Genomic DNA, 23039 nt, shown 5'->3' on the forward strand with positions numbered 1-23039 from the left:
GAGAAGGCCGGGGTCTCTGTCCCCGCCTTGTAGCGGGGACTGAGGCGGGGACTGTGGCCCAGCGGATTTTCTTTCATTTTCAAAGGCAAAGTAAAGCTTTGCTAGGTATGCTATTCTGGGCTGACGATATTTTCTTTTTAGAATTTGGAATATGTCACTTCATTCTCTTCTGGCCTGTAGACTTTCCTCTGAGAAGTCAGCAGTGAGATTGATTGGGATTCCAATAAAAATATTTTCCTTATGTTCGACTGAAGAAAGCTTGATTATCATATGTCATGGTGAAGATCATTTTTGGTCAATCATAATGGGAGTTTTGTGCTACTCTGTGTGTTGTCTCCAAAGTCTTTCTCCAGATCAGGCAAGTTTTCCTTTATTATTTCATTGAATACATTTTAAAAACCAGCTTCTCTTTCTGCACCTTCTGGAACATCCATAACTCTTATATTTCGCCTTTAAATAGTGTCCCTTTATTCTTGAATACTTTTCTTAGATAAACTCAATTCCTCTTCTAGTTTTTTAAAAATTTTCCTCCATTGTTGAAGGAAATAGCTTCCAATTCTGAGATTGTTTGTTCTGCTTCATTCATTCTATTGTTTAGGCTTTCCACTGAATTTTTAATTTGCTCCATTGTGTCCTCATTTCTAATAATTCTGCTTGGTTTTGTTTCAAAGGATGCTATTTCCTGTGCGACATATTCCTTAAATTTCTGCATGTGCTTCTTGTTGATAAGAAACTTTATAACAAGTTTTTAAAGTTCTTTAGTCCCATTTCCTTGATGTCTTCCTAGTCAACTCTGAGGTTGACAAAGGCTTTTGCTCCTTTGCAGGGAGGCATCAGTAACATTCATTGTACCTCTGTCTCTTCTTTTGCTCTTGGCCACTGCACGTCTGGTTAGTAGATTCCTCTCCTTAGTTCAGGTTTCTATGCTGTGTTGTCCACTGATCTACAGGTCAATTTTACTGCTTTTGTTCGGTAACCGGTTCTTTGTTTACAGTCAGTTGTGCCACTCCCTCCAATAGTTTTAGACCTGGGCTCCTCTGTTAGGTTTCCATCACGGTCTCTGTAGTTCTAACTCCACTCACCACTCTGTCCCCTGTGATCTTGTGCAGTGGCTGCACTCTTGCCTGTACAACTTTACTCCCACTCCCTGTTTGAGCAATTCCCAGGATTAGGGAGACATCAGAGTTGTTGGTGGTGCTAATCTTGCTGGAACCTATTGACCATTAGGACTGAGGGTCACTTGAAACTATTTGGCTGGGACCCATAGGATATCAAATGTGGCACTATTTCCCCTGTGAAACCAGTGCAGTGCACTGAGCTGGAATTGAGTTCTCTGCCAGCTTAATGCATGTGCAGCTCATTGTTGCCCCTCCAGTCCCACAGCCTTTGCCACACTGTACCAAATAGTGCCTGGTGTGGCACTTGATGGAGTTTTGGATCTGCTGGCTGTTTGGGTGGAACCTGTAAAATTCCTTGTTGGCGCTGTTTTCTTTGTGGGGCCAGTGCAACGCACTGATTTGGAAATGAATTTGCTCCCGGCTTAGCACATGCACAACCCACTGATGTCTTTCCAGTTCAACAGCCTTTGCTACACTACATAAAACGGCACCTGATGTCGTGCTGCTGTGGGTCTGGGCTGTGCAATCCACCCTGTTCCTATGCCACCTGCTTGGGGTCTGCTGCTCTATCTCTGCAGCTTGTTGAATCAAACAGGTCAGCAGGATGAGCAATTCATTGCCTGGACTCACCTCTTGGGTTCCTGGTGAACTTCCCTTCCCACCTTGCTGTTGGTAGAGTTCTGGCCACTGGTGGAGCTCAGATCATTGCATGCTGACTGCTGCTGTGGTGTCTGGCTACTGCAACACCACTCTGTTGTCTCCACTGCTTCCCTGTGTATAGGTCTCCAGGTACCTTCTGCTATTGGAGTGTCCTCTCCTAGTTCCTGGAGTCTGTCCTCTATGCTTCACCCTGGCTAGTGATTCTCTGTCTGTTTAAATGTGTTCTTATCCTATTCTGCCATCTTGATCCTCTATTTACTGTATTTCTTTGAAAGGAAGAAAAGGAAGAAAGATAGGTATAGATTGATGATAGGTAGATAGATAGATAGATAGATAGATAGATAGATAGATAGATAGATAAGTAGATGAGTGAACATGAGAGGTAGAGAGAAAGAGAGCTCCTACACACTGATTCATTCTCCAGATGCTCACTCTGGCCAGGAGCTGGTGAGTGAACTAGCCTTGGGAACCTGGGCACTCTGACATAAGATGTAGGCATTGTGACTGGCATCTTAGTAACTAGGCTGAACCCTGCCTTGAATCCTTGTTTTGATGTCGCTACAGTCATGTTTGCTTCATAACTTTATGTGATTATTACCTTGCCATTCTTTCTCATTATTTTTCAAAAAAATTTCCACAGCTTTTCCACGTTCTTTGCATTCTTACATATTATTCCATGTAAAAATGATCTCTTCAGGATTGCAGTTGTAATTGAGTTCAATTGTTGTATTAATTGGGTTGGGATCTAAATTTTTATCACACTCTGAACTTTCAGATGTTTCGCTTTACCTCTTTCAATAGGATGTTAGGTTTTCTTCATGCGGGCTGCACCTGACTTGTTGCCTGTGTCTTATCAGGATGTCCTGGATTGGGAATCCTCTCAGCTCCTCACCACTACCTCCATTTCTATCAGAGGGAGAAGCTTCTCCCCTATTTCCCTGTCCATACCCTAATCTCCCTACTAGTTCTGGGGTTACTTAAGTCTCTTTAGGAAGACCATTTCTGCAGCATTTGGGATGTGACCATGATGGTTTTTTGGATTCCCCTTGAAGGTTTTTGTAGCCCTCCCATCTCATTGCACCTCTGGTCTTCTTGGCCCATCGATATTTTTCTTCCCTTGGTTGTCCTATGCTTGCCTTTCCCTCCTTCTCTCTCTTAAATTTCCTCAGCCGCCAAGGACTTATGTGAACCTTTTCTTTGGGCCTCTTTCATTTTTTTTCTGACTGTGTCCAGTGAGTAACCTGTTAGTGCATTATGTTTTTTCCCCTGCTTTTAAGATTTTCTTCTTTGAAAAAAAAATGGAACTTTTTTGTTTATGGAACATTTATTTCTAGGAGTTTATACTTTGGTTGCTTGTATTTCTCAATATTTATCCTTCAGAATTGATTTTTAATACAGGCTGACCATCCTTAACCCACAAACCTAAACTCTGAAACTTTTTGAGTGTGGATGTGACGCCACTCATGGAAAATTCCACATCTAACCTCAGGTGAGTGGCTGGGAATTAACTTATAGGTGTAATAAAAATACTGTTTGATAGGTTTAAGGCGTACAGGAAGCACAAACTCTGTGTTTAGACTTGGGTCACATCCCAGTGATGTATTACTTACTATGTAGAGGGAAACACTCGAGTATCTGAAGTTGGAGACAGTTCTGATCCCAAGCATTTTGGATTAAGCCTGCTCAGCCTGTAGCAGCAATCTGTAGTCAGCTTATGACTAATAAGGATTATGTTATGCACATGAGGTGACAATGCATCAAAGAGTGGAGTCCCACAGGGCAGGTGTGTGGGAGCCCTGACCACTTGGGCTCCTAGGCAGTCCTTGAGAGCACTAAGAGAGCTAATGAGGTTGGCCACAAGTCACCGTGAGGCCATGTGAGAGGGTGTTTGTTTTTCCTCTGAGCTCAGCTGGACCTGGGGAGGTTGTTTGTTGAATAAGTCACGTGACACTTCCACTTCACTTGTTCTCAACACAAAGGGGCCAGTATTGGAGAAGAAATGGCCATCTTTCAGCTCAGGAATCAGGGAGGTGTTATTTGGGGTCCTTGGGAGAATGAGCCTTTGGAATTTGCTCACTGCCAGCCACTTGACTATTGTATACGTGTTTGACTCAGTCACAGTCTTCCTGATTGAGAAATAAGGCCATTAGTTTTCATTAGTGCTGTGTATTGCCGCTAGGGATGTCTGGAGCCAACTGAGGCACCTGTGCATGCTCGCCACCTGTGAATGTGGGTGCTGCATCCCAAGGGATGCAAGATCCCTGCTTGCGCCTCAGTGTAGTCTCTGGCATGTTATACCAATGATAACAGTAATAAAACCTATTCCAAGAATGAACTCCACAGCAGCAAGTAGCACGTGCTTACTCATGGATCTGCCTGTTTTGCTAATTCTCGAGAGACCATATGTTTCTTGGGACGTTGTGTCTATAAATGAATCAGATTATGGTCACTGTGAATGTATGTGGTGTCTTGGGCTAGAATTAGCTACCAGAACTTTATAATTTATATCTATCTATAGATCTATATCCATAATACATTTGTATGAGGAAACTTCAAAATGCTCATAGAAAAATGGACTTAAAAGACAAATTTCTGTTGGTACAAAGCCTTTTTAAACCTTTGCATCCTTTTCCTATCATACATATCTCCATGAACCTTTTGAAGAGCCCACAAGTGTGTGAAACCAGCGTTAGCATCAGCTCACCGGCCTCCATCTTCTGAAGCTCTCCTTTTACATCCGAAGAGTGGCCTGAGGGGACATCTGGGATTAGACTCTGATGATGGTCATCATGTTATACTGGTTAAGGAGTCTTTGCTCTGGGCTGGGCACTGTTAACCGCTTATAGAAGCTTAGTGTTCTTGATGCCTTACAGAAAGCCCATGGGGGTAGATAGCCATTATCCCAGACTGAGGCTTGGATGCCTGGCAGAAGCCCTGTTGTGCTGTTAGTCCAAGAATTTGGGTACAGCAGCCTCGAGGGCCATACTGAGGATAACGCTCATGCTGCTACTTGCTGGAGAGCCAGGGATGTTGGGGAAGCATGCATAGTTGTCCTGCCTTGTGGGCTGCTAAATTCTGTGTCCTTGATTTAGGAACTTGATGCGTGTCTTTAGGAAGTGAAGTTCACTGTCACTTTCTGTGGGTTCGTGCCTCTGGGAAATCCTTGTACAAAGCCAAGTTCAACAGACACTGTTGGGAAACCTGCTAGGTTGCATGTGGACCAATATGGATGATACATCGCTGTTTTAGGATTGCTAATCAGGGCTGAGGTACAAAATTTCCTGTTTCTTAAACCATCTTTGTCTGCTTCTGCCACCCACATCTGTATTCCTGCTGAGTCCTGATATGTCAGAGGAACTGTGAGATGCTAGATGACAGCAAAGGAGCCCCATGGGCTGGGATTGATGAAATGGGTTGAAATAGTAGCTGCCTTCCTCAGGTCTGTGAAAAACCCCATGCACATTTAAGATGGGAAATATAAGACAGATATCCCAGGGGGCTGGTTATCTCTAAGTCCTTTGTGCATGCCTGGAGTGATGCAAGGTTGCAGAAGTCATCACTTTAAAAAAAAGATCTATTTGATTAAAACGAAGAGAGAGAGGAGAGAGAGAGAGAATCTTTCATACTTCCATTCACTCTCCAAATGGCAACAATGGCTGGAACTAGGCCAGCCTGAAAATGGGAGCCAGGAGATCCTTTTAGGTCTCCCACAGGGGTGCAGGGGAACAAGCACTTGGAGCACCCTTTGCTGCTTTCCCAGGCACATTAGCAGGGAGCTGGATTGGAAGTGGAGCACTTGGGATGCAAACTGGCATTCACATGTGATGCTGGCACTGCAGGTGAAGGCTTTACCTGCCATGCCACAGAGCCGGTCTCAGAAGTCATCACTTTTAGTTGGCAGCAAACAACCAGAGCAGGCACGTCTGTGAAGAGGAGCCCTCAGGTTCCGCCTATTTCTGGCCTTTTCAGGGAGTCGGCTTCCTGCTGCTCTAAGTCTCCGTGAGGCTGGGCGAGTTATACACAGAAGAGGTTCGTCCAGCTCCCAGTTCTGCAGGCTGGAAGTGCAAACATGTGGAGCTAGCACCTGCTTGGACTCTTGCAGCTTCAGCTCCTGCTGGAAAGCAGAAGGGCTGGAGGATGTGTAGAAGAGAGAAAAGGGTCGGAGTCCCATGATAGTTAATCCATTCTCCTGAAAGCATGCTGCCGTGTTCTCCATACCCACATGGCTCCCACCAGACCCCATATCCCAGCACTGCCTCAGCAGGCACCAATCCTCAGCTTAAGTGTAGGTGGGGACAAGCCATATTCCAACCGCAGCAGTCAGTGTGTCCACAAAGGAGGGAAGCCAGGAAGCCAAGGTGGTTGGAGATGAAAGCCATGTAGTCCTCTGCTGTGGCAACTGGCGCTCTTGGAAAAGAAGCCACACTTGGAAGGCTGTGAGAGCTGCCTGCAAAGATTTAGAGATGGGGTCTGGGCAAGGTGTGAGGTCTGCTTGGTGTTGGAGATGGACAGAAGTGAGAAGATGGGTGTGCTCCCTGATGACAGCACTGCTGTTGTAAGCGGTCTCCCTCCTGTCCCAGGTGTGCTGGTGAAGCTTGCTGGGGGTTTTGAAGGCCTTTGTCTACCTGTCAAGGAGGTTCTGTAATCTGCATTAAGTGCTTCAGTTGATCACTTCATTTCCTCTGCAAGGGCTTAAATTTCTCCCCATGCAACAAGGGTTGGAGAGAGAGAGAGATCCTCTGGTTCAATCCACTGACTGGCCAGGACTGGGCGAGGCAGAAGCCAGAAGCCAGGAACTCAATCTGGGTTTCCCATGTGGGAGCAGAGACCCGGACACTTGGGCCATGATTTACTTCTTTTTCATACAGGTTAACAGGGCTTGAAAATGGAGCTGCCGGGTTAGAACCAGCGCTGTGATATGGAATGCCTGTGCGGCAAGCAGAAGTCTAATCTACAGCACCACCACACTTAGCCACCACCATGCTTTTCTTGTGCACAATTTTACGAATTGTTATGTTTTTTTCTTATTGAGTGTGTCAGCATTTTCCTTTATGGTTTCTAGATTTTGTGAAGATAAGTGAAAACAGAATTCTTCCCAGCTTTCTTTTTGTACTTTCATGGTCTCATTACAAATTCAACATGCTTCCAAGGTAGGAGCCAGTAGCCTGACTTAAATTTTGAGCTGTTCCCTGACTCACTCAAATGCCACTTCTTCCTGGTTAATGTTCTCTACCGATGTGCAGCATTGCATGTATCACACAGATCCAGTTCTAAAGTCCAGAATTCAATGAAGAAGTGATTATATGGGAGGTACTGGCTGTGAGGAGAAGGATTTGAGGCTGGGGAGGGGAAGCTGGTCAAGCAGAGAGTGAGAACTGGCACCTGGGGCAGGCCTGGCCCTTGTTGCTTGCGGTGTGCCAAATGTTCCATTTTTGCATTAGCTGAGCTCTGAGGTCAGGATTTGGCTTGGCAAAGTGAGGTTGTACTGAACAGAATGTGAGGGAACAATCTCTGTTATTAAAAACAGGGCAAAATTGGTACCTGAGACCCAAACGGGGATTAAGGGGAATGACACAGAGCTAAATGGTTATTACTCTATGAACACATTGAAACTGTGTTGCTCAGTAAAATGCACTCTGCTAAAACAGTGAGGGAAAATGGGAACAGCTATATTTAAAATTAGGCTTTGGAGTTAAAGTCACTCATTTCAGGCATCTCAGCGTTGCCATCACGGATAGTTTTGACACATTTCTGTTTCCATGAGAGATGGTTGAAGTGAGGATGAACACACACACGTGGTAGCGTATGCATGCTAGCGGTGAACTCATGCTGATTATGAAAAGGGAACATATTTCTTTGTGTTCTCAAAAGGTTATTTGGAGGACAGCTTGGGGGATTGAAGGTCTGCTAGATACATGAACCCTGAGAGGTTTGGGAGAGTTGTCACATTTACAAAGCTTGAGGATGAATGATCGAGGCCCTTAATGTCCGTTGAAATCCTAGCCTGCCTTCCTGTGTGATGGTGTCTTGCGCAGACTGCTCTGTTGTTCTAGGGTTTGATGAGCTCATCTTATGGTTGATGTATGATGTCCACTGCCTTCTCGAAGTAGCATGTACTGGCCAGAGGCTGCTGTCACTGCCTTCTGGTCAGGCTGGACACAGGTTGGATGGATGCGTGCCTCTCAGGTAACTGTCAGTTGACAGTGATTGCACTGGGTCTTTTGTGCTCTGTTGGTGGATGGGAAAAGAAATATGGCAGTTGTTAAGAAATGATCCAGGGAGACATTCTGCTGTAAGATACAGCCTACTGGGACCCTCAGAGGTTTAGCTGTCGTGCTGAGCTGAATGTGTCACTTAACATACCGAGCTCAGTGCAGAAATCCACTAAAATGCCCTTTTAAAATGAAATGGATAAGATATGGAAGCGAACGTTTATGTAATTCTGCAAAGGGATGACTCGACCTTCTTCAACATGGAACTTTCTTTAGCAAGTACATTGGATGATTCGCGATTGATCATTTTGAAAGGACTACAGTTAGAATATTATTCTAAAATAGGAGATTCAGAAACCTTAGAAACATCCCTTTCTCACTTTCTTCAAGTCACGATGAATCATAGTTTTCAGTTTTTCTGGCATCTGAACTTTTAGAAAAATATTTCCTCCCTCACTCTCTATAATGAATTGAATGGTAAATGTAAGCTTGGCTCAACAGTCTCTTTCCTAATCTGACAATGACATATTTCTCTTAAAAGCATTGCATTGTGATGGTGATGATTTTCCATCTAGAGGCTGGAAATTAATTTTGAGCTCTGTTCAGCTTGGGACATTTGGAGAATGTTTCTGAGGACCCATTATTTTCTTTCTCATTCGATGTGTCTCCAAACTCCTATTTATTTTTTTTCTATGTTCTTGTATATCCCCCGCCTTTCCCACATGGGAGTTGAGTTCTCCCAGCCCCTTTCTAGGCCCCTAATGTGGACCCATCTTCCTGCTATGCCTCACTGTGGCTGAATCCAAAAGCAAAGCTGTGTTTTCTTTCAAGCTTACCCTTCCTTGTCCACCACCTGCATTTGTCCTCAGCAGCCCCCTTTTGCCTTCTCAGCATCCGAGGCCCTCTGTCACCATGAGATCAGACCCCCATGGGAGGGTTCTGTCCTATTGGGCTCATATCAATGTTCCTTGACTCTAGGGACACTGCCGCCTTGGCCCAGAATGGTGCCCTGGACATGGTAGCTGTCTACCTAATGGCATCACGTGGACCTGCCTTGCACATGGCATCCTGTTCGGCTCACTTGGGATTTCCACTGGAGTTCTTCCCTTTCCATAAAACCTTCCGGCTTATAAAATAGGTCCTCCTTGACTAACATGCGGTGTTGGCCTGACAAAACCGCCATTCCTATTCAAAGCAGAAACAGCTGTGAGTGGAAAATGTATTGAATACCTTGAATCTACTGCATATCCTCGTTTAGCCTCGACTTACTGCCATGTGCTCAGAGCACCGATGTCACTCAGCAGGTAGACTTTGCAAGAGAGGGTGGGGCTTCATGATTCTATCATGGGAAAAGATCAAAATTCGAAGCGCTATGTATAGTTTCTAGTCAATGTGGGCGGCCTTCACACCATCCAAATGCCAAAGACTTGTAACTTGCACCTTGGCAGTTGGTTTGTGCTGTTTATACCCAGAAGCACCAGGAATAAGACTCAGAGGACCACATTCCTTTTCATTGCATCCTAACTCACTGCATGAGGGTCTTGATCCGTAAAGGTGGTCTGTTAGAGTTGGCTCCTGAGCCCTGACTTGTAGCAATGAAGGCAGTGCCAGGAAGAAGACAAGTCATGATACTGGTGTACAACAGCATCCAGAAAGAGCTGGGAGGGTGTCGGTTAGGGTTTGCAAGTGACCCGTTGGTGCTTTGTGAGGTCTTGCTTTGGAGGGTGGTGGGAGACTCGGAATGGGCAGGTCTGCTCTCCAGGCTCTCGTCTCTGGGTGTGTGCCGGTGGTGAGCATCCGAGTACGTCATCCCTGCCCACGTGTGCTGATCCCTCTCATGTCTCTCTCCCTGTCCTCCCAGGGAAGCCATCAGCCGTGTCTGTGAAGCTGTGCCTGGTGCCAAAGGAGCCTTCAGGAAGAGAAAGGTACTGGTGTGGAGGCTGAACAGCTACCAAGGCTTCTCTTAAAGCTCTCCTCATTTCCCCAGGAAGCATTTTCTGTCCTCTTGTCACTGCTAAAAACATAAGAGCTAAAACAGCCCCCCTCTCTTACATGATGGGTGGCAGAGGTGGAGAGGTAGTGGGGAGCTGGCTATCACGTACGAAACACAAACCTGCATTCCTTACCGTGGTTTAGACCTTGAAGACGGCGGTAGTGACAGATAAATGTTCAATATTTATCTCTGTTAGATGCAATTAGGTTAATTAGGAGTTTACATAAATTAATTTTTACTATCAGCTACATTTAATGACCAGCTCATAGAACTCCTATGAATTGAATAATGGGCTCTCATTAGCTGATTTAAGCCACTGGTGGAAATCCACATGTTGATGGCAGTAAAAACCTAAGTGCACAGTTGATAAGTCATGGTGTGAGCAGGGAGCAGGGTTGAGATCAAGTCCAAACCACCTGCTCCCAAGGCTCCTGTCCCAAGACTGTTAGAGGGAAAAAAAATGCATGCATTAAGAGAAGGTACAAAAAAAAAAAACCCAAAACAAATTTCTTTAGTTATGTGTCTGTAAATATGTAACTAAATGTCCTCGTCAAGTCTTTTAAAAATATATTTATTTTTATTTGAAAGGCAGGATTAGAGAGGGAAGGAGAGACAGAGCTCTTCCATCCACTGGTCCTTTCTCCAACGGCTGCAACAGCTGGAGCTGGGCCAAGCTGAAGCTAGGGGCCAGGAGCTTCTTGCTGGTCTCCCACACATGGGCTCTGGGGCCCGAGGCTTTGGGTTATCTTCCTCTGCTTTCCCAGACCACAGGCAGGGAGCTTGATAGGAGGTGGAGCAGCCAGGAAACGAAATGGCACTCATATGGGATGCTGATGCCGAGTTCAACCTCCTATGCCATGGTGCCAGCCCTTCATGTAAACTTTTCTGTGCCTAGACTGAGCGGCAGGAAAAGTGTCCCCAGCCAGACTCTGAGTCTACATGTGAGTGTCTGCTCTTGATGCTGCCTGTTTAGCTCTGCTATGCCCAAAGCACTGTGTTACTTCTGTCTTTGGAGCTTGGGAGCAATTCACACAGCTGCAGGGCTGTGGGTTTCAGGCAGAGAACACTTGGTGAGAATTGAGATGAGCCAGGCCATGTTCTGCTCACCGCTCAGGAATGTTGGGCACCAAATAAGCTGTAGACTTCTGAGCACAGCAGCCCCAAAGGCCTCTGGGAGCAGAGAGCAGGAGTTTTGTCTTTTGTGAGTTGCACTACAAAATCTTGGGACATCCTCCTGGTTCCGTTGGTGGGAGTGGTGGAAACAGTGCTGATTTCTAGGCTGTACCCTGAGTATGTGTGCTCAGAATCTCCCAGATGGGGCCTAGACACTTGTATTTCAACTAGCTCCTTTAGGAGAATAAAAAGCAGGAATAAGAACAGTTGGCATAGCAAAGGAGAAGGTGTCCTAATCCCAGAAAAAAGGATGGTGTGTCCCAAAGGATAGAGAGATAATTGTTGGTGGAGCCCTCTCAGTGTCTGAGAGAAGGCACCTGGCTAGGAAACAGCTTGTTTGTGCCTGGGACAAGGACAGACCTTCATACTGTGATGAAGTGGACATGAGAGCCACACTGTCCTGTGTACATTCAGGTCAGAGGTGTGCTTCTGATCCTGTAGGATTTCCCGTCTACCCCACTAACTGGTCCACATTAGTCTTCCCTCTCAGAGCTGGTTTCACTCGAGTGACAAAGCCAGGCTGACCAGCCATAGCCTGTGACATCTCCCCCAGATTTCCCTCCTAGGGACCCTCGGAAGAGGCCCTAGCGTGGCCAAAGACTGAGCCCTCTGATAGTCCTGACCTTTGCCTAGTAGATGTTCTACAGTTTGCATATGGCATACGCTACCAAGTGCATGCTAGCACCAGTGCTGATCTTTCCAGCTTGCTCTTTCTAGTTCCTGGGCTCAAGGAGGGAGGAGCGGTGAGGGCAACTGCGGGAGCCGGCAGACATGCAAGTGCTTAAGCTCACAGTCCTCTGGTAAATAAAGAGCTGATGAATGCTCTTTGATTTCACAGCCTCCGAGCAAAATGCTGTCCAGCATCCTGGGGAAGAGCAACCTCCAGTTCGCAGGGATGAGCATCTCTCTGACCATCTCCACCGCCAGCCTCAACCTGAGGACACCCGACTCCAAGCAGGTGCGTGGGTACCCAGGCCTTCCAGCCTGCCTGGAACCAGGGGCAGGTGTTCTGCAGGCTGTGAGCCCTCACGGAATACACTTGCATCCTATTTCAGATCATCTGTGAGCTTTGATCGGACTCCTAGAAGGGTCTATGTAATGATGGATGAGACTAGCTCTTTTTAATGCTGTTCTAAATTACCTTTTGTTTTTTTGAGATTAATTTATACCATATAAAAAGGTGATGTATGAGTATTGACGAAACTCTCCTTTTAATGCCCGTGCTCCTGTTTTATCTTCTCCATGCCGTTTTTTCCTCCTTGATTTTATAAGCTGCATTTAATTTTGTCCCCTATGAACCAAGTGGCATTAGATGACATAGAGAAAGTAGATTTTTCTTTGCCTAGTGCTTCAGTGTTTAGGGGCATCTTACAATTCACAGAGCTGCAGATAAATGGGATGTAGGTCTTCTATAGTGAATGCAAGGTGGAATGAATTCAGAGCTGACCAAGGAGGCCCAGCCCTGACATTTGTTAAGGGAAGTTATGTTCGGGGTGGTTGCTCCCTGTGCAGTATCTGTTTTTCAGGTTTCTCTGATTTGTCTATCATGAACTCCTGCAGCTGGAACGAAGAGTATATGGTTAGCTGTTCTGAAGGTTGAATCAGGCAGGCAAAGACAGGAAAAGGCTTGCGTGATGTAAAGGGAGTGGGAGGAAGTGGATGCCTTTCTGGCCCTGCCCTACAATCACATAGGAATGGTCATGTGTTGTATTGGCCAAATTCCAGAGTCCTTCCACATTTTATTAAAAAACGGATTGAAAGATAAGCTTACTTTTGCACAAAAGACCTTTGACGAATCTTCCAAATGTGATAGAAAATGTGTTCTCATGAGATATATGCATGGCTTTCGAATTTTTTTCCAACAAAATAAACTTGCCTAATGCATGTATTTTTTTATTAAATATCTACTAAGAAGTGGGGGGAGAGTGCTTTTATCTACTGGTTGCCTCCCCAAATACCCCCACTCCAGTGGGGGCAGGGCTTGGCCAATGCTGGGAGCCAGAGACTCAATCTGGGTCACCCCTGTGGGTGGCTGGAGCCCAGGGATTTAACCCATCACCACCACTGCCTTCCAAGATCTTCATAACAGCACACCCGAAACAGGAGCCAGAGTTGGGCATCAAACCCAGGCTCTATGGTGTGGGATGCTGGTCGAGTGACGGCTCCATCAACTTACCTTCTAATTCCTCGTGTGATATCCATGTATCTATTTCCCAAACCATAGCTTCCAGTTCCCAGTGTTGGAGTTGCCTTCTAGATGAACGTGAATAACTTTGACAGCTGTCATTGATCATGATTTAGGGAGTACTTTCTCAGGGCTTTCCCAGGAAATCTCCACCCTGGGCTGGAGGCAAAGTTCCAAATAGCTGCGAGGTGACTGGGCTCAGTTCGACTCAGCCAGGGTTGGGGTGCAGGCCACCCAGCCTGCCTCCCTATTGTGCATTTCTTTTTTATACTCAAATTTTTCTAGGCTCCGAAGATTTGCGAGTGCCAACACACAAAGTAGGCATTTAAAAATATCTTGTAGCTCAATTTTATTTGATTTCGAGTTTTATAGGAGCTTATTTAGAGAATCCCTCGGCTGGCATGATGATAGCAGTGTATGGATTCCACCTGCCTGAGAAGACAAGGCCCTGGGAGACTGAGCAGAAATAGACCTGGTTACGTTAGGATAAAGACAAGCGTTTCACTCTTACCCTGTGAAACTTTTCTTCAATGTCATTGCATTGTCTTTAAAAAGATAAAAATAGCATACAAGACTTAACACAGCTTTTTAAATTTGGGGCAGCATCCAATTTACTCAGTGTCTACTAAATTCCACTGTACATTGCAATTTATAAAGCTAATGGAAATTTCCCATTTAAAAATTAACTTGGAATGTCGTCTCGAGTTTTTAAATTGATAAATGACAAGAGTGCTTTAGATGGCACTGACTTCGAATCTTGGGTGCCAGCTTTCTAATGTATATGCAGAAGCACCCCAGGGGATGGAGGGAGAAGGACCTAGCCACCCTGGTTCTCACCCCTGCCCACAGCCTCTCCTATCCTAGCTACAGGATCTGTGTCAGAGGCCCTGTGTGCTTTAGGAGATGGAAGGGACTTGTGGAAGTGTGTGTGTGTGTGTGTGTGTGTGTGTGTGTGTGTGTGTATCTGGCTGAAACATTCATCATGGGTTAGGGCTTGGAGTCCCCACGTTGCAGCACAGCCCTGCTGATGGCTCTGATCCTGTAGTGGGATGACTGCTACAGGTGTGGCCCCTCATGTTGATGTTTTGTGATTGCTCATTTCACCTGGGTACCAACCTGAGGGAAACCTTGTCCATCGTCTGGCCTGACAACCGACGACTGGGTTGCTGAGGCATGCACAGGGAGCTAATGGCACATCTTGTTTCTTGTTTTGGACAGATTATAGCAAACCATCACATGCAGTCCATCTCCTTCGCCTCGGGGGGAGACCCGGTAAGTGTTCTTGGACTCTTACTCTCATCAGGAGTTTCTGAGAGGGACCCTGCTTCAGAAGTGGGCCTCTGAGCCCCCAGGAAGATAGCCAGCCAATCCCCAAAGATCTGTCGGCCTCTCAGTTGCATTTCATTTGATCAGCTCTGGGTGCGGGAAACCCTGAAGGCGCTGGCCCAATAGCAAGTGGCTCCCAGCATCTTCTCACCAGCCATAGGCTGGTCCTGCGTGGGGACTTTACCGTAGGGCCTCCACTAAGGGCCTGTGTCTGAATCCTTGAGATCTCTGTAGAGATTATGATTTTAATTAGTCTGGTTTATTGGTAAATTAAAAGTGACCTTTTCTCTCTCTGAATGTAGCAGGTATTTTTTTCATGGTTTGCTTGGCTAGCAAAGAGAGACTTGCAGAAACACAGGGAGGTAGAAATAGAAAAGGAGGTAGAGAGAGACAGAGGCAGCCATAGGGACAGACAGGCAAGTGAGAGAAGGGGAGAGAGACACCCAGAGCCATAGAGGAGGGAGGGAGACAGAGGGAGAATGGAGAGTGGGATGAGATCGTCCTGTTTCTTCTCTGCGTCTTACATCAGGAAGGTTGAGTCATAAGTGGTTCATCTCATCATGTTTGGTCAGCGGCATTGCGATCTGACGTCAGCACCCAGCTTCAGCGAAGCTGCCTCTGATCCGTACTGACACAAAGGCAGGACTCGGAGGACCACGCCCTGCCCTGGAGATGCCATCTCGGGCTCCCTGGTCAGCCTTTCAGAGAGACCAGGCAGAAGTGCTCCATCACCGGGAGTGGGGTGCAGAGGAAGGGGGGGAGACCACAAAGGCAGGACACAGAGCTCAGCCACGAAGGTTGCTGTATCCCACTGGGCTCTGTCCAGACCAGTCCAAGGAAAATCGCAAAGTTGAAATCATAGAGCAAACTTGGAACCAAACTGATTCAATTGGAAGAAAAAGTTCTGTATGTTCATTTCTCTGGCGTTAAATGGCCCTTTCATAGTTGAACAATGACAGCTTATGAGCAGTGTTTTTGCTATTATTATTGCTCTATATTATGAGGCTGAGTTGTCAGTGGGTCACACCCAGGTTTTACATGAAAGTTTCCTGTTCCCGGATAGCTCAGATAATTTGCACATTATATGAGGATGTTTCAAAACATTTGTAGAAAATGGAATTAAAATTTAAGTTTGCTTCTATGCGCAGGAAGGATACTTGAAAAGTTTGTGGAAAACTCCTGTTTTGAAACATCGATGCAGGACTTTCAATTTTTTAAATTTTCGCACTTCCAACACTTGCTTTTCAATTGCATCTTCCACAAACAGTTGAGGGAGGTTCCCTCACGTTAATGATTTATCTCTGGGCCAGGGATCGTATCTGTTTTGTAGTCTTTGAGTGGAATTTCTCCGGGGCCCCTGCCCTTCTCACAGGGTAACCCAGATGCAGAACCCAGATGTGGGCGTATTGGGAATCCAAGAGACAACAACGTGAAGTGCAGGCCCCAGCTCCGAGTTCTTAGTGGCAGGAAAGCTGAGCTTCTCCCCACCCAGCCGCAGCTGCAGGGACATCGCTCCTACCAGGGCCAGCCTGGGCTGCCAAGGCAGGTTTCCACTTCTGTGTAGAGCTTACGTCTCAGATGCTGAGCCTGGACACTCCGCACAGCAAGGGTTTTACCCATCCTGTTGATGAGTTGGTGGTCCTTTCCTGCCTAGTGGTCCAGGGTGACTGGAGTACCGTTTAGTTGTGTCATTCTGTAGGTTCAAATGACAATGGCCCTTTTCCTTTTCTGTTTATTTTCTTTATTTAAAAAAAAAAAGAGAGAGAGATCTTTTATCTGTTGGCACACTCCTTGAATATCTGCAAGAGTCAGGACTGATCCAAGCCAAAGCCAACAACCAGGAACTTAATCCAGGTCTCCTGGCTGGAGGTAGGAAGCCGAGCATCTGAGCTCCCAGGGCTGCCTTCCAGGATGCGCAGAAGCAAGAAGCTGGCTCCAGAAGCAGAGCTTGGGCTTCAGGTGCTCTGATACCAGATGTGGTTGTTCCAAGCAGCATCCTAACCACGGTGGCATAAATCCATGCTGGCTGTGGTCCTTTTTCACACTTAGTGTGCTGAATTTAAAAATTCTCTGTCATGATTTTCATTTGTTTTTTTTTCTGTTCAATTATTTTTATTTTTAAAGAGAGGAGGAGAGACAGGAAGATGTTCCGTCCAATGGTTCACTCCCCAAGCGGCCGCAATGGCTGGAGCTGAGCCAATCCGAAGCCAGGAGCCATGAGCTCTTCTGGGTCTCCCACGTGGTGCAGGGTCCCGAGGCTTTGGGCCATCCTCGACTCCTTTCCCAGGCCACAGGCAGGGAGCCGGATGGAAAGCGGGGCCGTCGGGATTAGAACCTGCACCCATATGTGATCCCGGCACATGTGCCAGGCCCTGTTAATTTATTATTATTATTCTTGAAGACTCATTTATGCATTTATGTGAAAGACAGACTAGACATTTTCCATATACCGCTTCACTCTTCTGATGTCTGTAACAGCCGGGTTTAGGGCCAGACTGCAGTCTGGAGACAGGAATGCAATTCAGGTCTCCCACACGGATGGTAGGGACCGGAAACTGGGGCCACCTCTTGCTGCCTCCCATGGAATGCATTAGCAGGAAGCTGCAATGGGAGCCGGAGCCAGGACCCAGCCCTCAGCAGTGTCATCTGCTGCTATACCCATCGGTCACCCCTAGGTGGCAGTGTTTTTGAAGCTCCTTGGCTGTTCCAGCATGCCAAGAATGGCTGGAAATGCAGGACCTTGGAACCCGCCCAGGGATGTCATGTCAGGGTCTGCATCTCTAGGCTCTCCTGGAGGATCCTGAACAGCTGCTAGCTAGGCAGGCTCGATTGTTCCGTTCTGTGAGGTTTGTGGTTAGTGCACTGAGTCTGGGTGATGGCCTCTCCCTGCGATGAGTGATGTAACCTCTTGTTTTTCTTCCACAGGACACAACGGACTATGTCGCGTATGTAGCAAAGGACCCTGTTAACCGCAGAGGTAAGCCAGGGGTAGCTCCTTCGATCTCTTATTTGTGCACAGCCAGGCTCGAGACTATGTGCCAAATGATGCTCATTATCCCAACCCCTTTCACCAAAATGAGCACATGTCTCGTTGTGTCATTAAGATCATGGGGCCCTAGCATTTTCTTTTTGCTTTGGAATTGTCATCACTACCCAGTAACCCTCCAGCAGTCTTATGTATCATTTCATAATTCTTTGCTTTCAATTTTTAATTTATTATATTATTTATTTGAAAGAGAAACAGAAACACACACATACAGAGAGAGAGAGAGAGAGAGAGAGAGATCTTCCATGCATTGATTCACTCTCCAAATGTCTGCATCAGCCAGAATGGGGCCCGGCCAAAGCTGAGACCCAGTGACTCCATCCAAGGCTGCTTTGTCTTTCAGTCTCGCTTCTTCTGGAACTGAGAGCAGAATTTCCAGTAAGATACAGAAACGATACAGTGACTTGGGGTGCATAGTCCGTGTGCTAGCCATTGCCTGGCCACAGGATCTGGGCACAGGAGAACCAAGCAGGCCGTTGAGTTAGGTGTCTTGAGGTAGTGGAGACACCTTTTATAGCTAGGTTTAAAAATGTAAGACCTAGTTAAAGTATAAATTGGTAGTTAACATTATAGGTTTTTCTTATGCAGCAGGATGTTTTGAAGTGAGATGGTTTGCTGCCCAGTTAACACTTGTGTGATCACTCAATGATCGCATAGCATTTTTGTGATAAGAGCATTGAACACCCATTGGTCACATACTTCCCCCCCTCCCAGGATTATAACATATCACTGTGCCATGCAATAGCTCTCTCAAAAAGTCTTGCTTTGGTCTAACTTTAAGTGTTTATGCTTTAGACTGCATCTCCCTTCTCCGCTTCACTCTGCTTCCCAGCCTCTGGGAACCACAATTCTACTCTGTATTTCCATGAGATGGACCTCTTTAGACTGGGTTTATAGAATCAATGTAACCCCCACCTAGGCACTAATAATGTTCTTCTCAGAATTAGAAAAATAGATTCCAAAATTTATATGGAATCTAACATAAAACCCTGAGTAGTCACAGCAGTTAACCTTGAGCAAACGAAACAAAGCAAGAGGCATTACAGTATGAAGTATACTACGAAGCTACAATAATTAAAATAGCACGATACTGACACAAAGACACATAGGCCAATGGAACAGAATAGAGACCCTAGAAATAAGTCCATGTGCTTATTACCAGCTGATTTTCAACAAAGACACTAAGAACCAACATTGGGAAAAGGGCAGTCTCTTCAAATATAGTGTTGGGAAAATTAGCTATCCACATACAGAATAAAGCTAGATCCCCCCTCTCATTACACACAAAAATCCACTCAGAATAAACTAAAGACATAAGACCCCAAAGGAAACTGATGGAAGAAAACCTGAGCAGCTTAGAACATTGGAATGGGCAAGGAATTTTTAGAAAAGACTTTAAAAACACACAAAGCAAAAGCAGAAATGGACAAACAGCGTTGCATTATTAACTATTAACTAGCTTTTTACAAAAGGTTATATTTCTTTTACTTGAAAGTCAAACTTACAGAGAGTGGGGAGTGAGAGAATGGGAGAGAGAGAGTTTTCTCTTTGTTGATTCACTCCCTAAGTGGCTGTGATGGCCAGAGCTGGGCTCATCTGAAGCAGTGAGCCAGGAGTTTCTTTCAGTCGCTTGTGGTTACAGGGTCCCAAGGACTTGGGCCTTCCTCAGACGCCTTCCCATGCCATCATCAGGGAGTTGGATTAGAAGTGGAGCAGCTAGGACTAGAACTGGCACCCTTATGGGATGCCAATGCTACAGAAAGAGGATTAAGATGCCTTACCACCTTACCAGCCCAGCCCTCTATTAACTAGTTTTAACTGATCTATAGTACTTGGAAAAAAAAAAAACTATACATCAGAAATTGTCCTGAAAAGAAAAACTCAAGCAAACAGGAAATAAATTGAAAAGGGCATAAATAACATTTACTTATTAAGTTGTATTTCAAGATACAAATAGTGATAGCATAATTAATTAAGAATGCAGTCCTTCCAAATTCAAAATGACTAAGAGAAGCATTTCCAACATGGAAACATGAATTCCTATCTCGTGCTATTGGTGATGACTATATCCAAAGTATTAGGCTACTTCAAAAAAGATCATAGAATGCATATTGTGGGGGGAAAAGAATGTGTAAAGATTTCCACGTATTTGCACTAAAAATCAGCTTATTTTAATTACATTTTTTTCATGAGCTTTCTGAAATGCCCTCAGATTTTTTTGTGCTTTGAAAAATTGACAGTGTAATGCTTTCAGAGCTAATACGACATCGGAAAGTTTTATTTATTTTACTTTATCCTTTAAAAAAATTTATTTACTTTATTTGAAAGGTAGAGTTGCAGAAAGAAGGGGAGCAAAAGAGAGAGGGTTCTTCTATTCATCGGTCCAAACCCCAAATAGCTGGGATTGGATCAAGTTGAAGTCAGGAGCCGTAAACTCCATCTGGGTCTTTCAGACAGGTGTCAGAGACTCAAAGCATTTGGGCCAACATCCGCTGCCTTTCCAAGGGCATTATCAGGGTGCTGGATTGGAAGTGACTTGGACTGAAAGCTGTGCTTACTGTGGGGGTCCATTCCAAGACCCCCTAGTGGATGCTTGAAGCCAAGGCTAGCACTGAACCTTGAAATTTAAGGACTTGTGTGTCTTGACTAAGCACTCATTACACACAGTGGCAGTCACTTCTGCAGTTTGGTGTGTGTCAGCAAAAGACGGATTTATTCATTTTGCTTCACAATTTTCTCAATACAAGACTTGCTCTTACCATAGACCTTCACAGTCTCTCAGCTTACACATTTTCTCTGTTTCCTGTTAGGTAGAGAGTTGTCCTGCCATTTAATGGATAAGCACTGTGATACCCTGAGAATTGTCTGATAACCCAGACAGCTGCCCCATGACTGGTGGTTGGGCAGGGAATGCAGTGTGGATACACTGGGCGGAGGGGTGATGTGCATTCCAGCCAGGATGGAGAGGAAGCTGTGACATTACACTACTGTGAATAGTGTGCCATTTAAAATTTATGATGAGCTGTTGCTAAAATTTCCATTTCATGTGTTTTGAACTGTGGTTGATTATTATAAGCTATGGAGAATGAACTTTTCCTTACACTCCCCTCTCCTTCCAAGCTTACGAAAGATGGCACCCGCAGTCCCTCCTGTCTGGAAGGAGCTGGCTGCAAGGAACACTAGTGCTGGTACAGGGCTGTGCTGCCCCTCCCTCCATAGTATGTGGAAGAGACTTTATGTTGTGACCCAGGACCCAGAAGGCAGAGCAGCCTGGACCAGTCAGACATCCACATGCAGAGCTGCCTGGAAGTGGGTGAGCGGAGTGATGCATCAGATGCGTCAGAATGGCATTGGTGGCCAGTCCTGACTGATGGGGTTGGAGTCACAGGCCAGATGCTCACTTGAGCATGCCTTATACCACTTCCTGGAGGGTCTGCAGGATACTTAACAGGCAAATGGGCAGGGTGTGATGGACAGGTGTGCCTATTCCTATCTGCTTTTTGGGAGGGATGAGGAGTTGGCGTTCTGATAGATGAGATGAAGCTGGATACTGCTATAATAAAATAATGTAATATTAGGAGTCAGTACTAAAGACCCAGCAGGATACCTATATCTCTGTGGAAGAGATTCTAGACCATAGTTAAAACAGGACTGCTGTGTTCAAGGAACAGCACACGCACTGAAGCCACAATGTATTCATGCCTATTCTTCCCAGAAAATGCTTTCTCCCGTAAACTCCCTACAGAAGCAGTCCCAAGTCCCTGCTAGGGGACAGCAGCCCCTATGGAAATGCACTTCCTCATGGTGAGCTTAGAGCTGGGGCACGTTTGTGTTAGGCTGACTCAGGTACACTGTTGTCTGTTTATAGAAATCTGAGCTGCTTTGGGATTTGTCCACTGCTGCATAGCTTCAGCTTGATGATGGAGCATTTGGTAGGAGTGGCCCCATTCTGCTTGGATCAGTAGGAGATGGTCCACAACCTTGCACACCAATCGAGTTGATTAACTTGCTGCTCCTGAGCATGAGCTTATGGGCCCCTCTGAAAGGAGAGGTGGTTGTGGTTGGGGGGCAGGGCTGTGACTGTTCTGGTGGGGCCATGCACATGCTTTGGGGGACTGGATGAACTTTTCAGACTCGGAAGTAGGACTTCCTTCTGAGTTTGGGGGCTCGGAGGCCCTCACACTTCTTGCTCCATCCTGCCCTCTTTCCTGAAGACCTTCCCTGGATTACCTCCACAAGCACAGCATGTCCTCATAGCCAGCCCCTGCCAAGCAGCAGGAGGACTGCTCTGGGCCTCTCTGTTGGTCCTCGCTGTGATCTCGCCGCATGACCAATGTTGACCTACTCTTTCCATGAGCTGCCTTTCTAAGAAATGTGTGTAAATATGCATCCTGCAGTTTAGGGTCATGCACTTGGCATTCAACTAGGGTGGTTGTACCGATTTGCTTTTGAGTTACTGCCCCTTTGCAGTCATGTGAGAAGGTTACACTTAATGCTCTGAGCGGCCACGCTCAATGGCCAAAGCTTTACTCCTATTGGTAGCTAAGCAGACAACTTACTCTAAGTCCATTGCCTAAACCGAGAATGATCCACCAAATACCAGCTTAAGTTCATTGTTTAAGGTTCATGGGGCCCGGAAGGGATTCAGTTTGTGAAGATCAGAGCTTTTGTCCTGCTGGGGTATGATCCTAAACAGTTCCCTGTAGAGACAAGTATTGGTGTTTTGACGCACTCTAAAGAAGTTGAAGGACCATCCACTTGGACTTGAAAGCCTTTTAGTGATGGAATCCACACTTGTAGACAAAAGGCTGCTAAGAAGTGTGTGCGTGCGTGCGTGCAGTGAAATCTTATGGCTGTGGATGCCCCGACAGTGGAGCTGCAGGTTGACAGGCTTATCAAGTTGGAAAGGACAGTGCAAACCTCTTTGCCCCTCTGTCCTCAAGAAGAGGGACTCGGAGAGCATCAGCGTCCATCTCTAATGGATCTATGTCCCCTTCCTTCCCAGCTTGTCACATCCTGGAGTGTTGTGATGGGCTGGCCCAGGATGTCATTGGCTCCATCGGACAGGCCTTTGAGCTCCGGTTTAAGCAATACTTGCAGTGTCCTTCCAAGATTCCTGCTCTTCAGGACCGGTGAGTAGCCCCGAGGCAACTGTTGGCCTTGGCTCCACTGTATTTTATGAGCTTTCCTCTGAATGCTGTCTCACCCGGGGTTGTGCTCTGGGCAAGCCCAGTTCATCACAGAGCTTCCCTCACTTACAGATACCTGGTCAACACTGGGACAAGGCAGATAAAAGCCAGTGTGTGGATGATGTTTGGAATCTGCA

General features: G+C 46.0%; 1 protein-coding gene across 1 annotated transcript in view; it reads left to right on the top strand.

Moving 5' to 3' along the window:
* Nucleotides 1–23039, top strand: part of SHC3 (SHC adaptor protein 3) — a 152517-nt gene that overhangs the window by 86990 nt on the left and 42488 nt on the right. The window contains exons 3-7 of the mRNA XM_040963612.1: nt 9852–9915; nt 11995–12114; nt 14560–14613; nt 17593–17644; nt 22719–22845. Of these exons, the coding sequence (XP_040819546.1) occupies nt 9852–9915; nt 11995–12114; nt 14560–14613; nt 17593–17644; nt 22719–22845 (417 nt within the window). The remainder of the gene's footprint in view (nt 1–9851; nt 9916–11994; nt 12115–14559; nt 14614–17592; nt 17645–22718; nt 22846–23039) is intronic.

The sequence above is a fragment of the Ochotona curzoniae genome, unplaced genomic scaffold (assembly GCF_017591425.1).
Source record: "Ochotona curzoniae isolate NIBS_2020 unplaced genomic scaffold, NIBS_Ocur_1.0 scaffold_3208, whole genome shotgun sequence".
NCBI classification, from domain to species: domain Eukaryota; kingdom Metazoa; phylum Chordata; class Mammalia; order Lagomorpha; family Ochotonidae; genus Ochotona; species Ochotona curzoniae.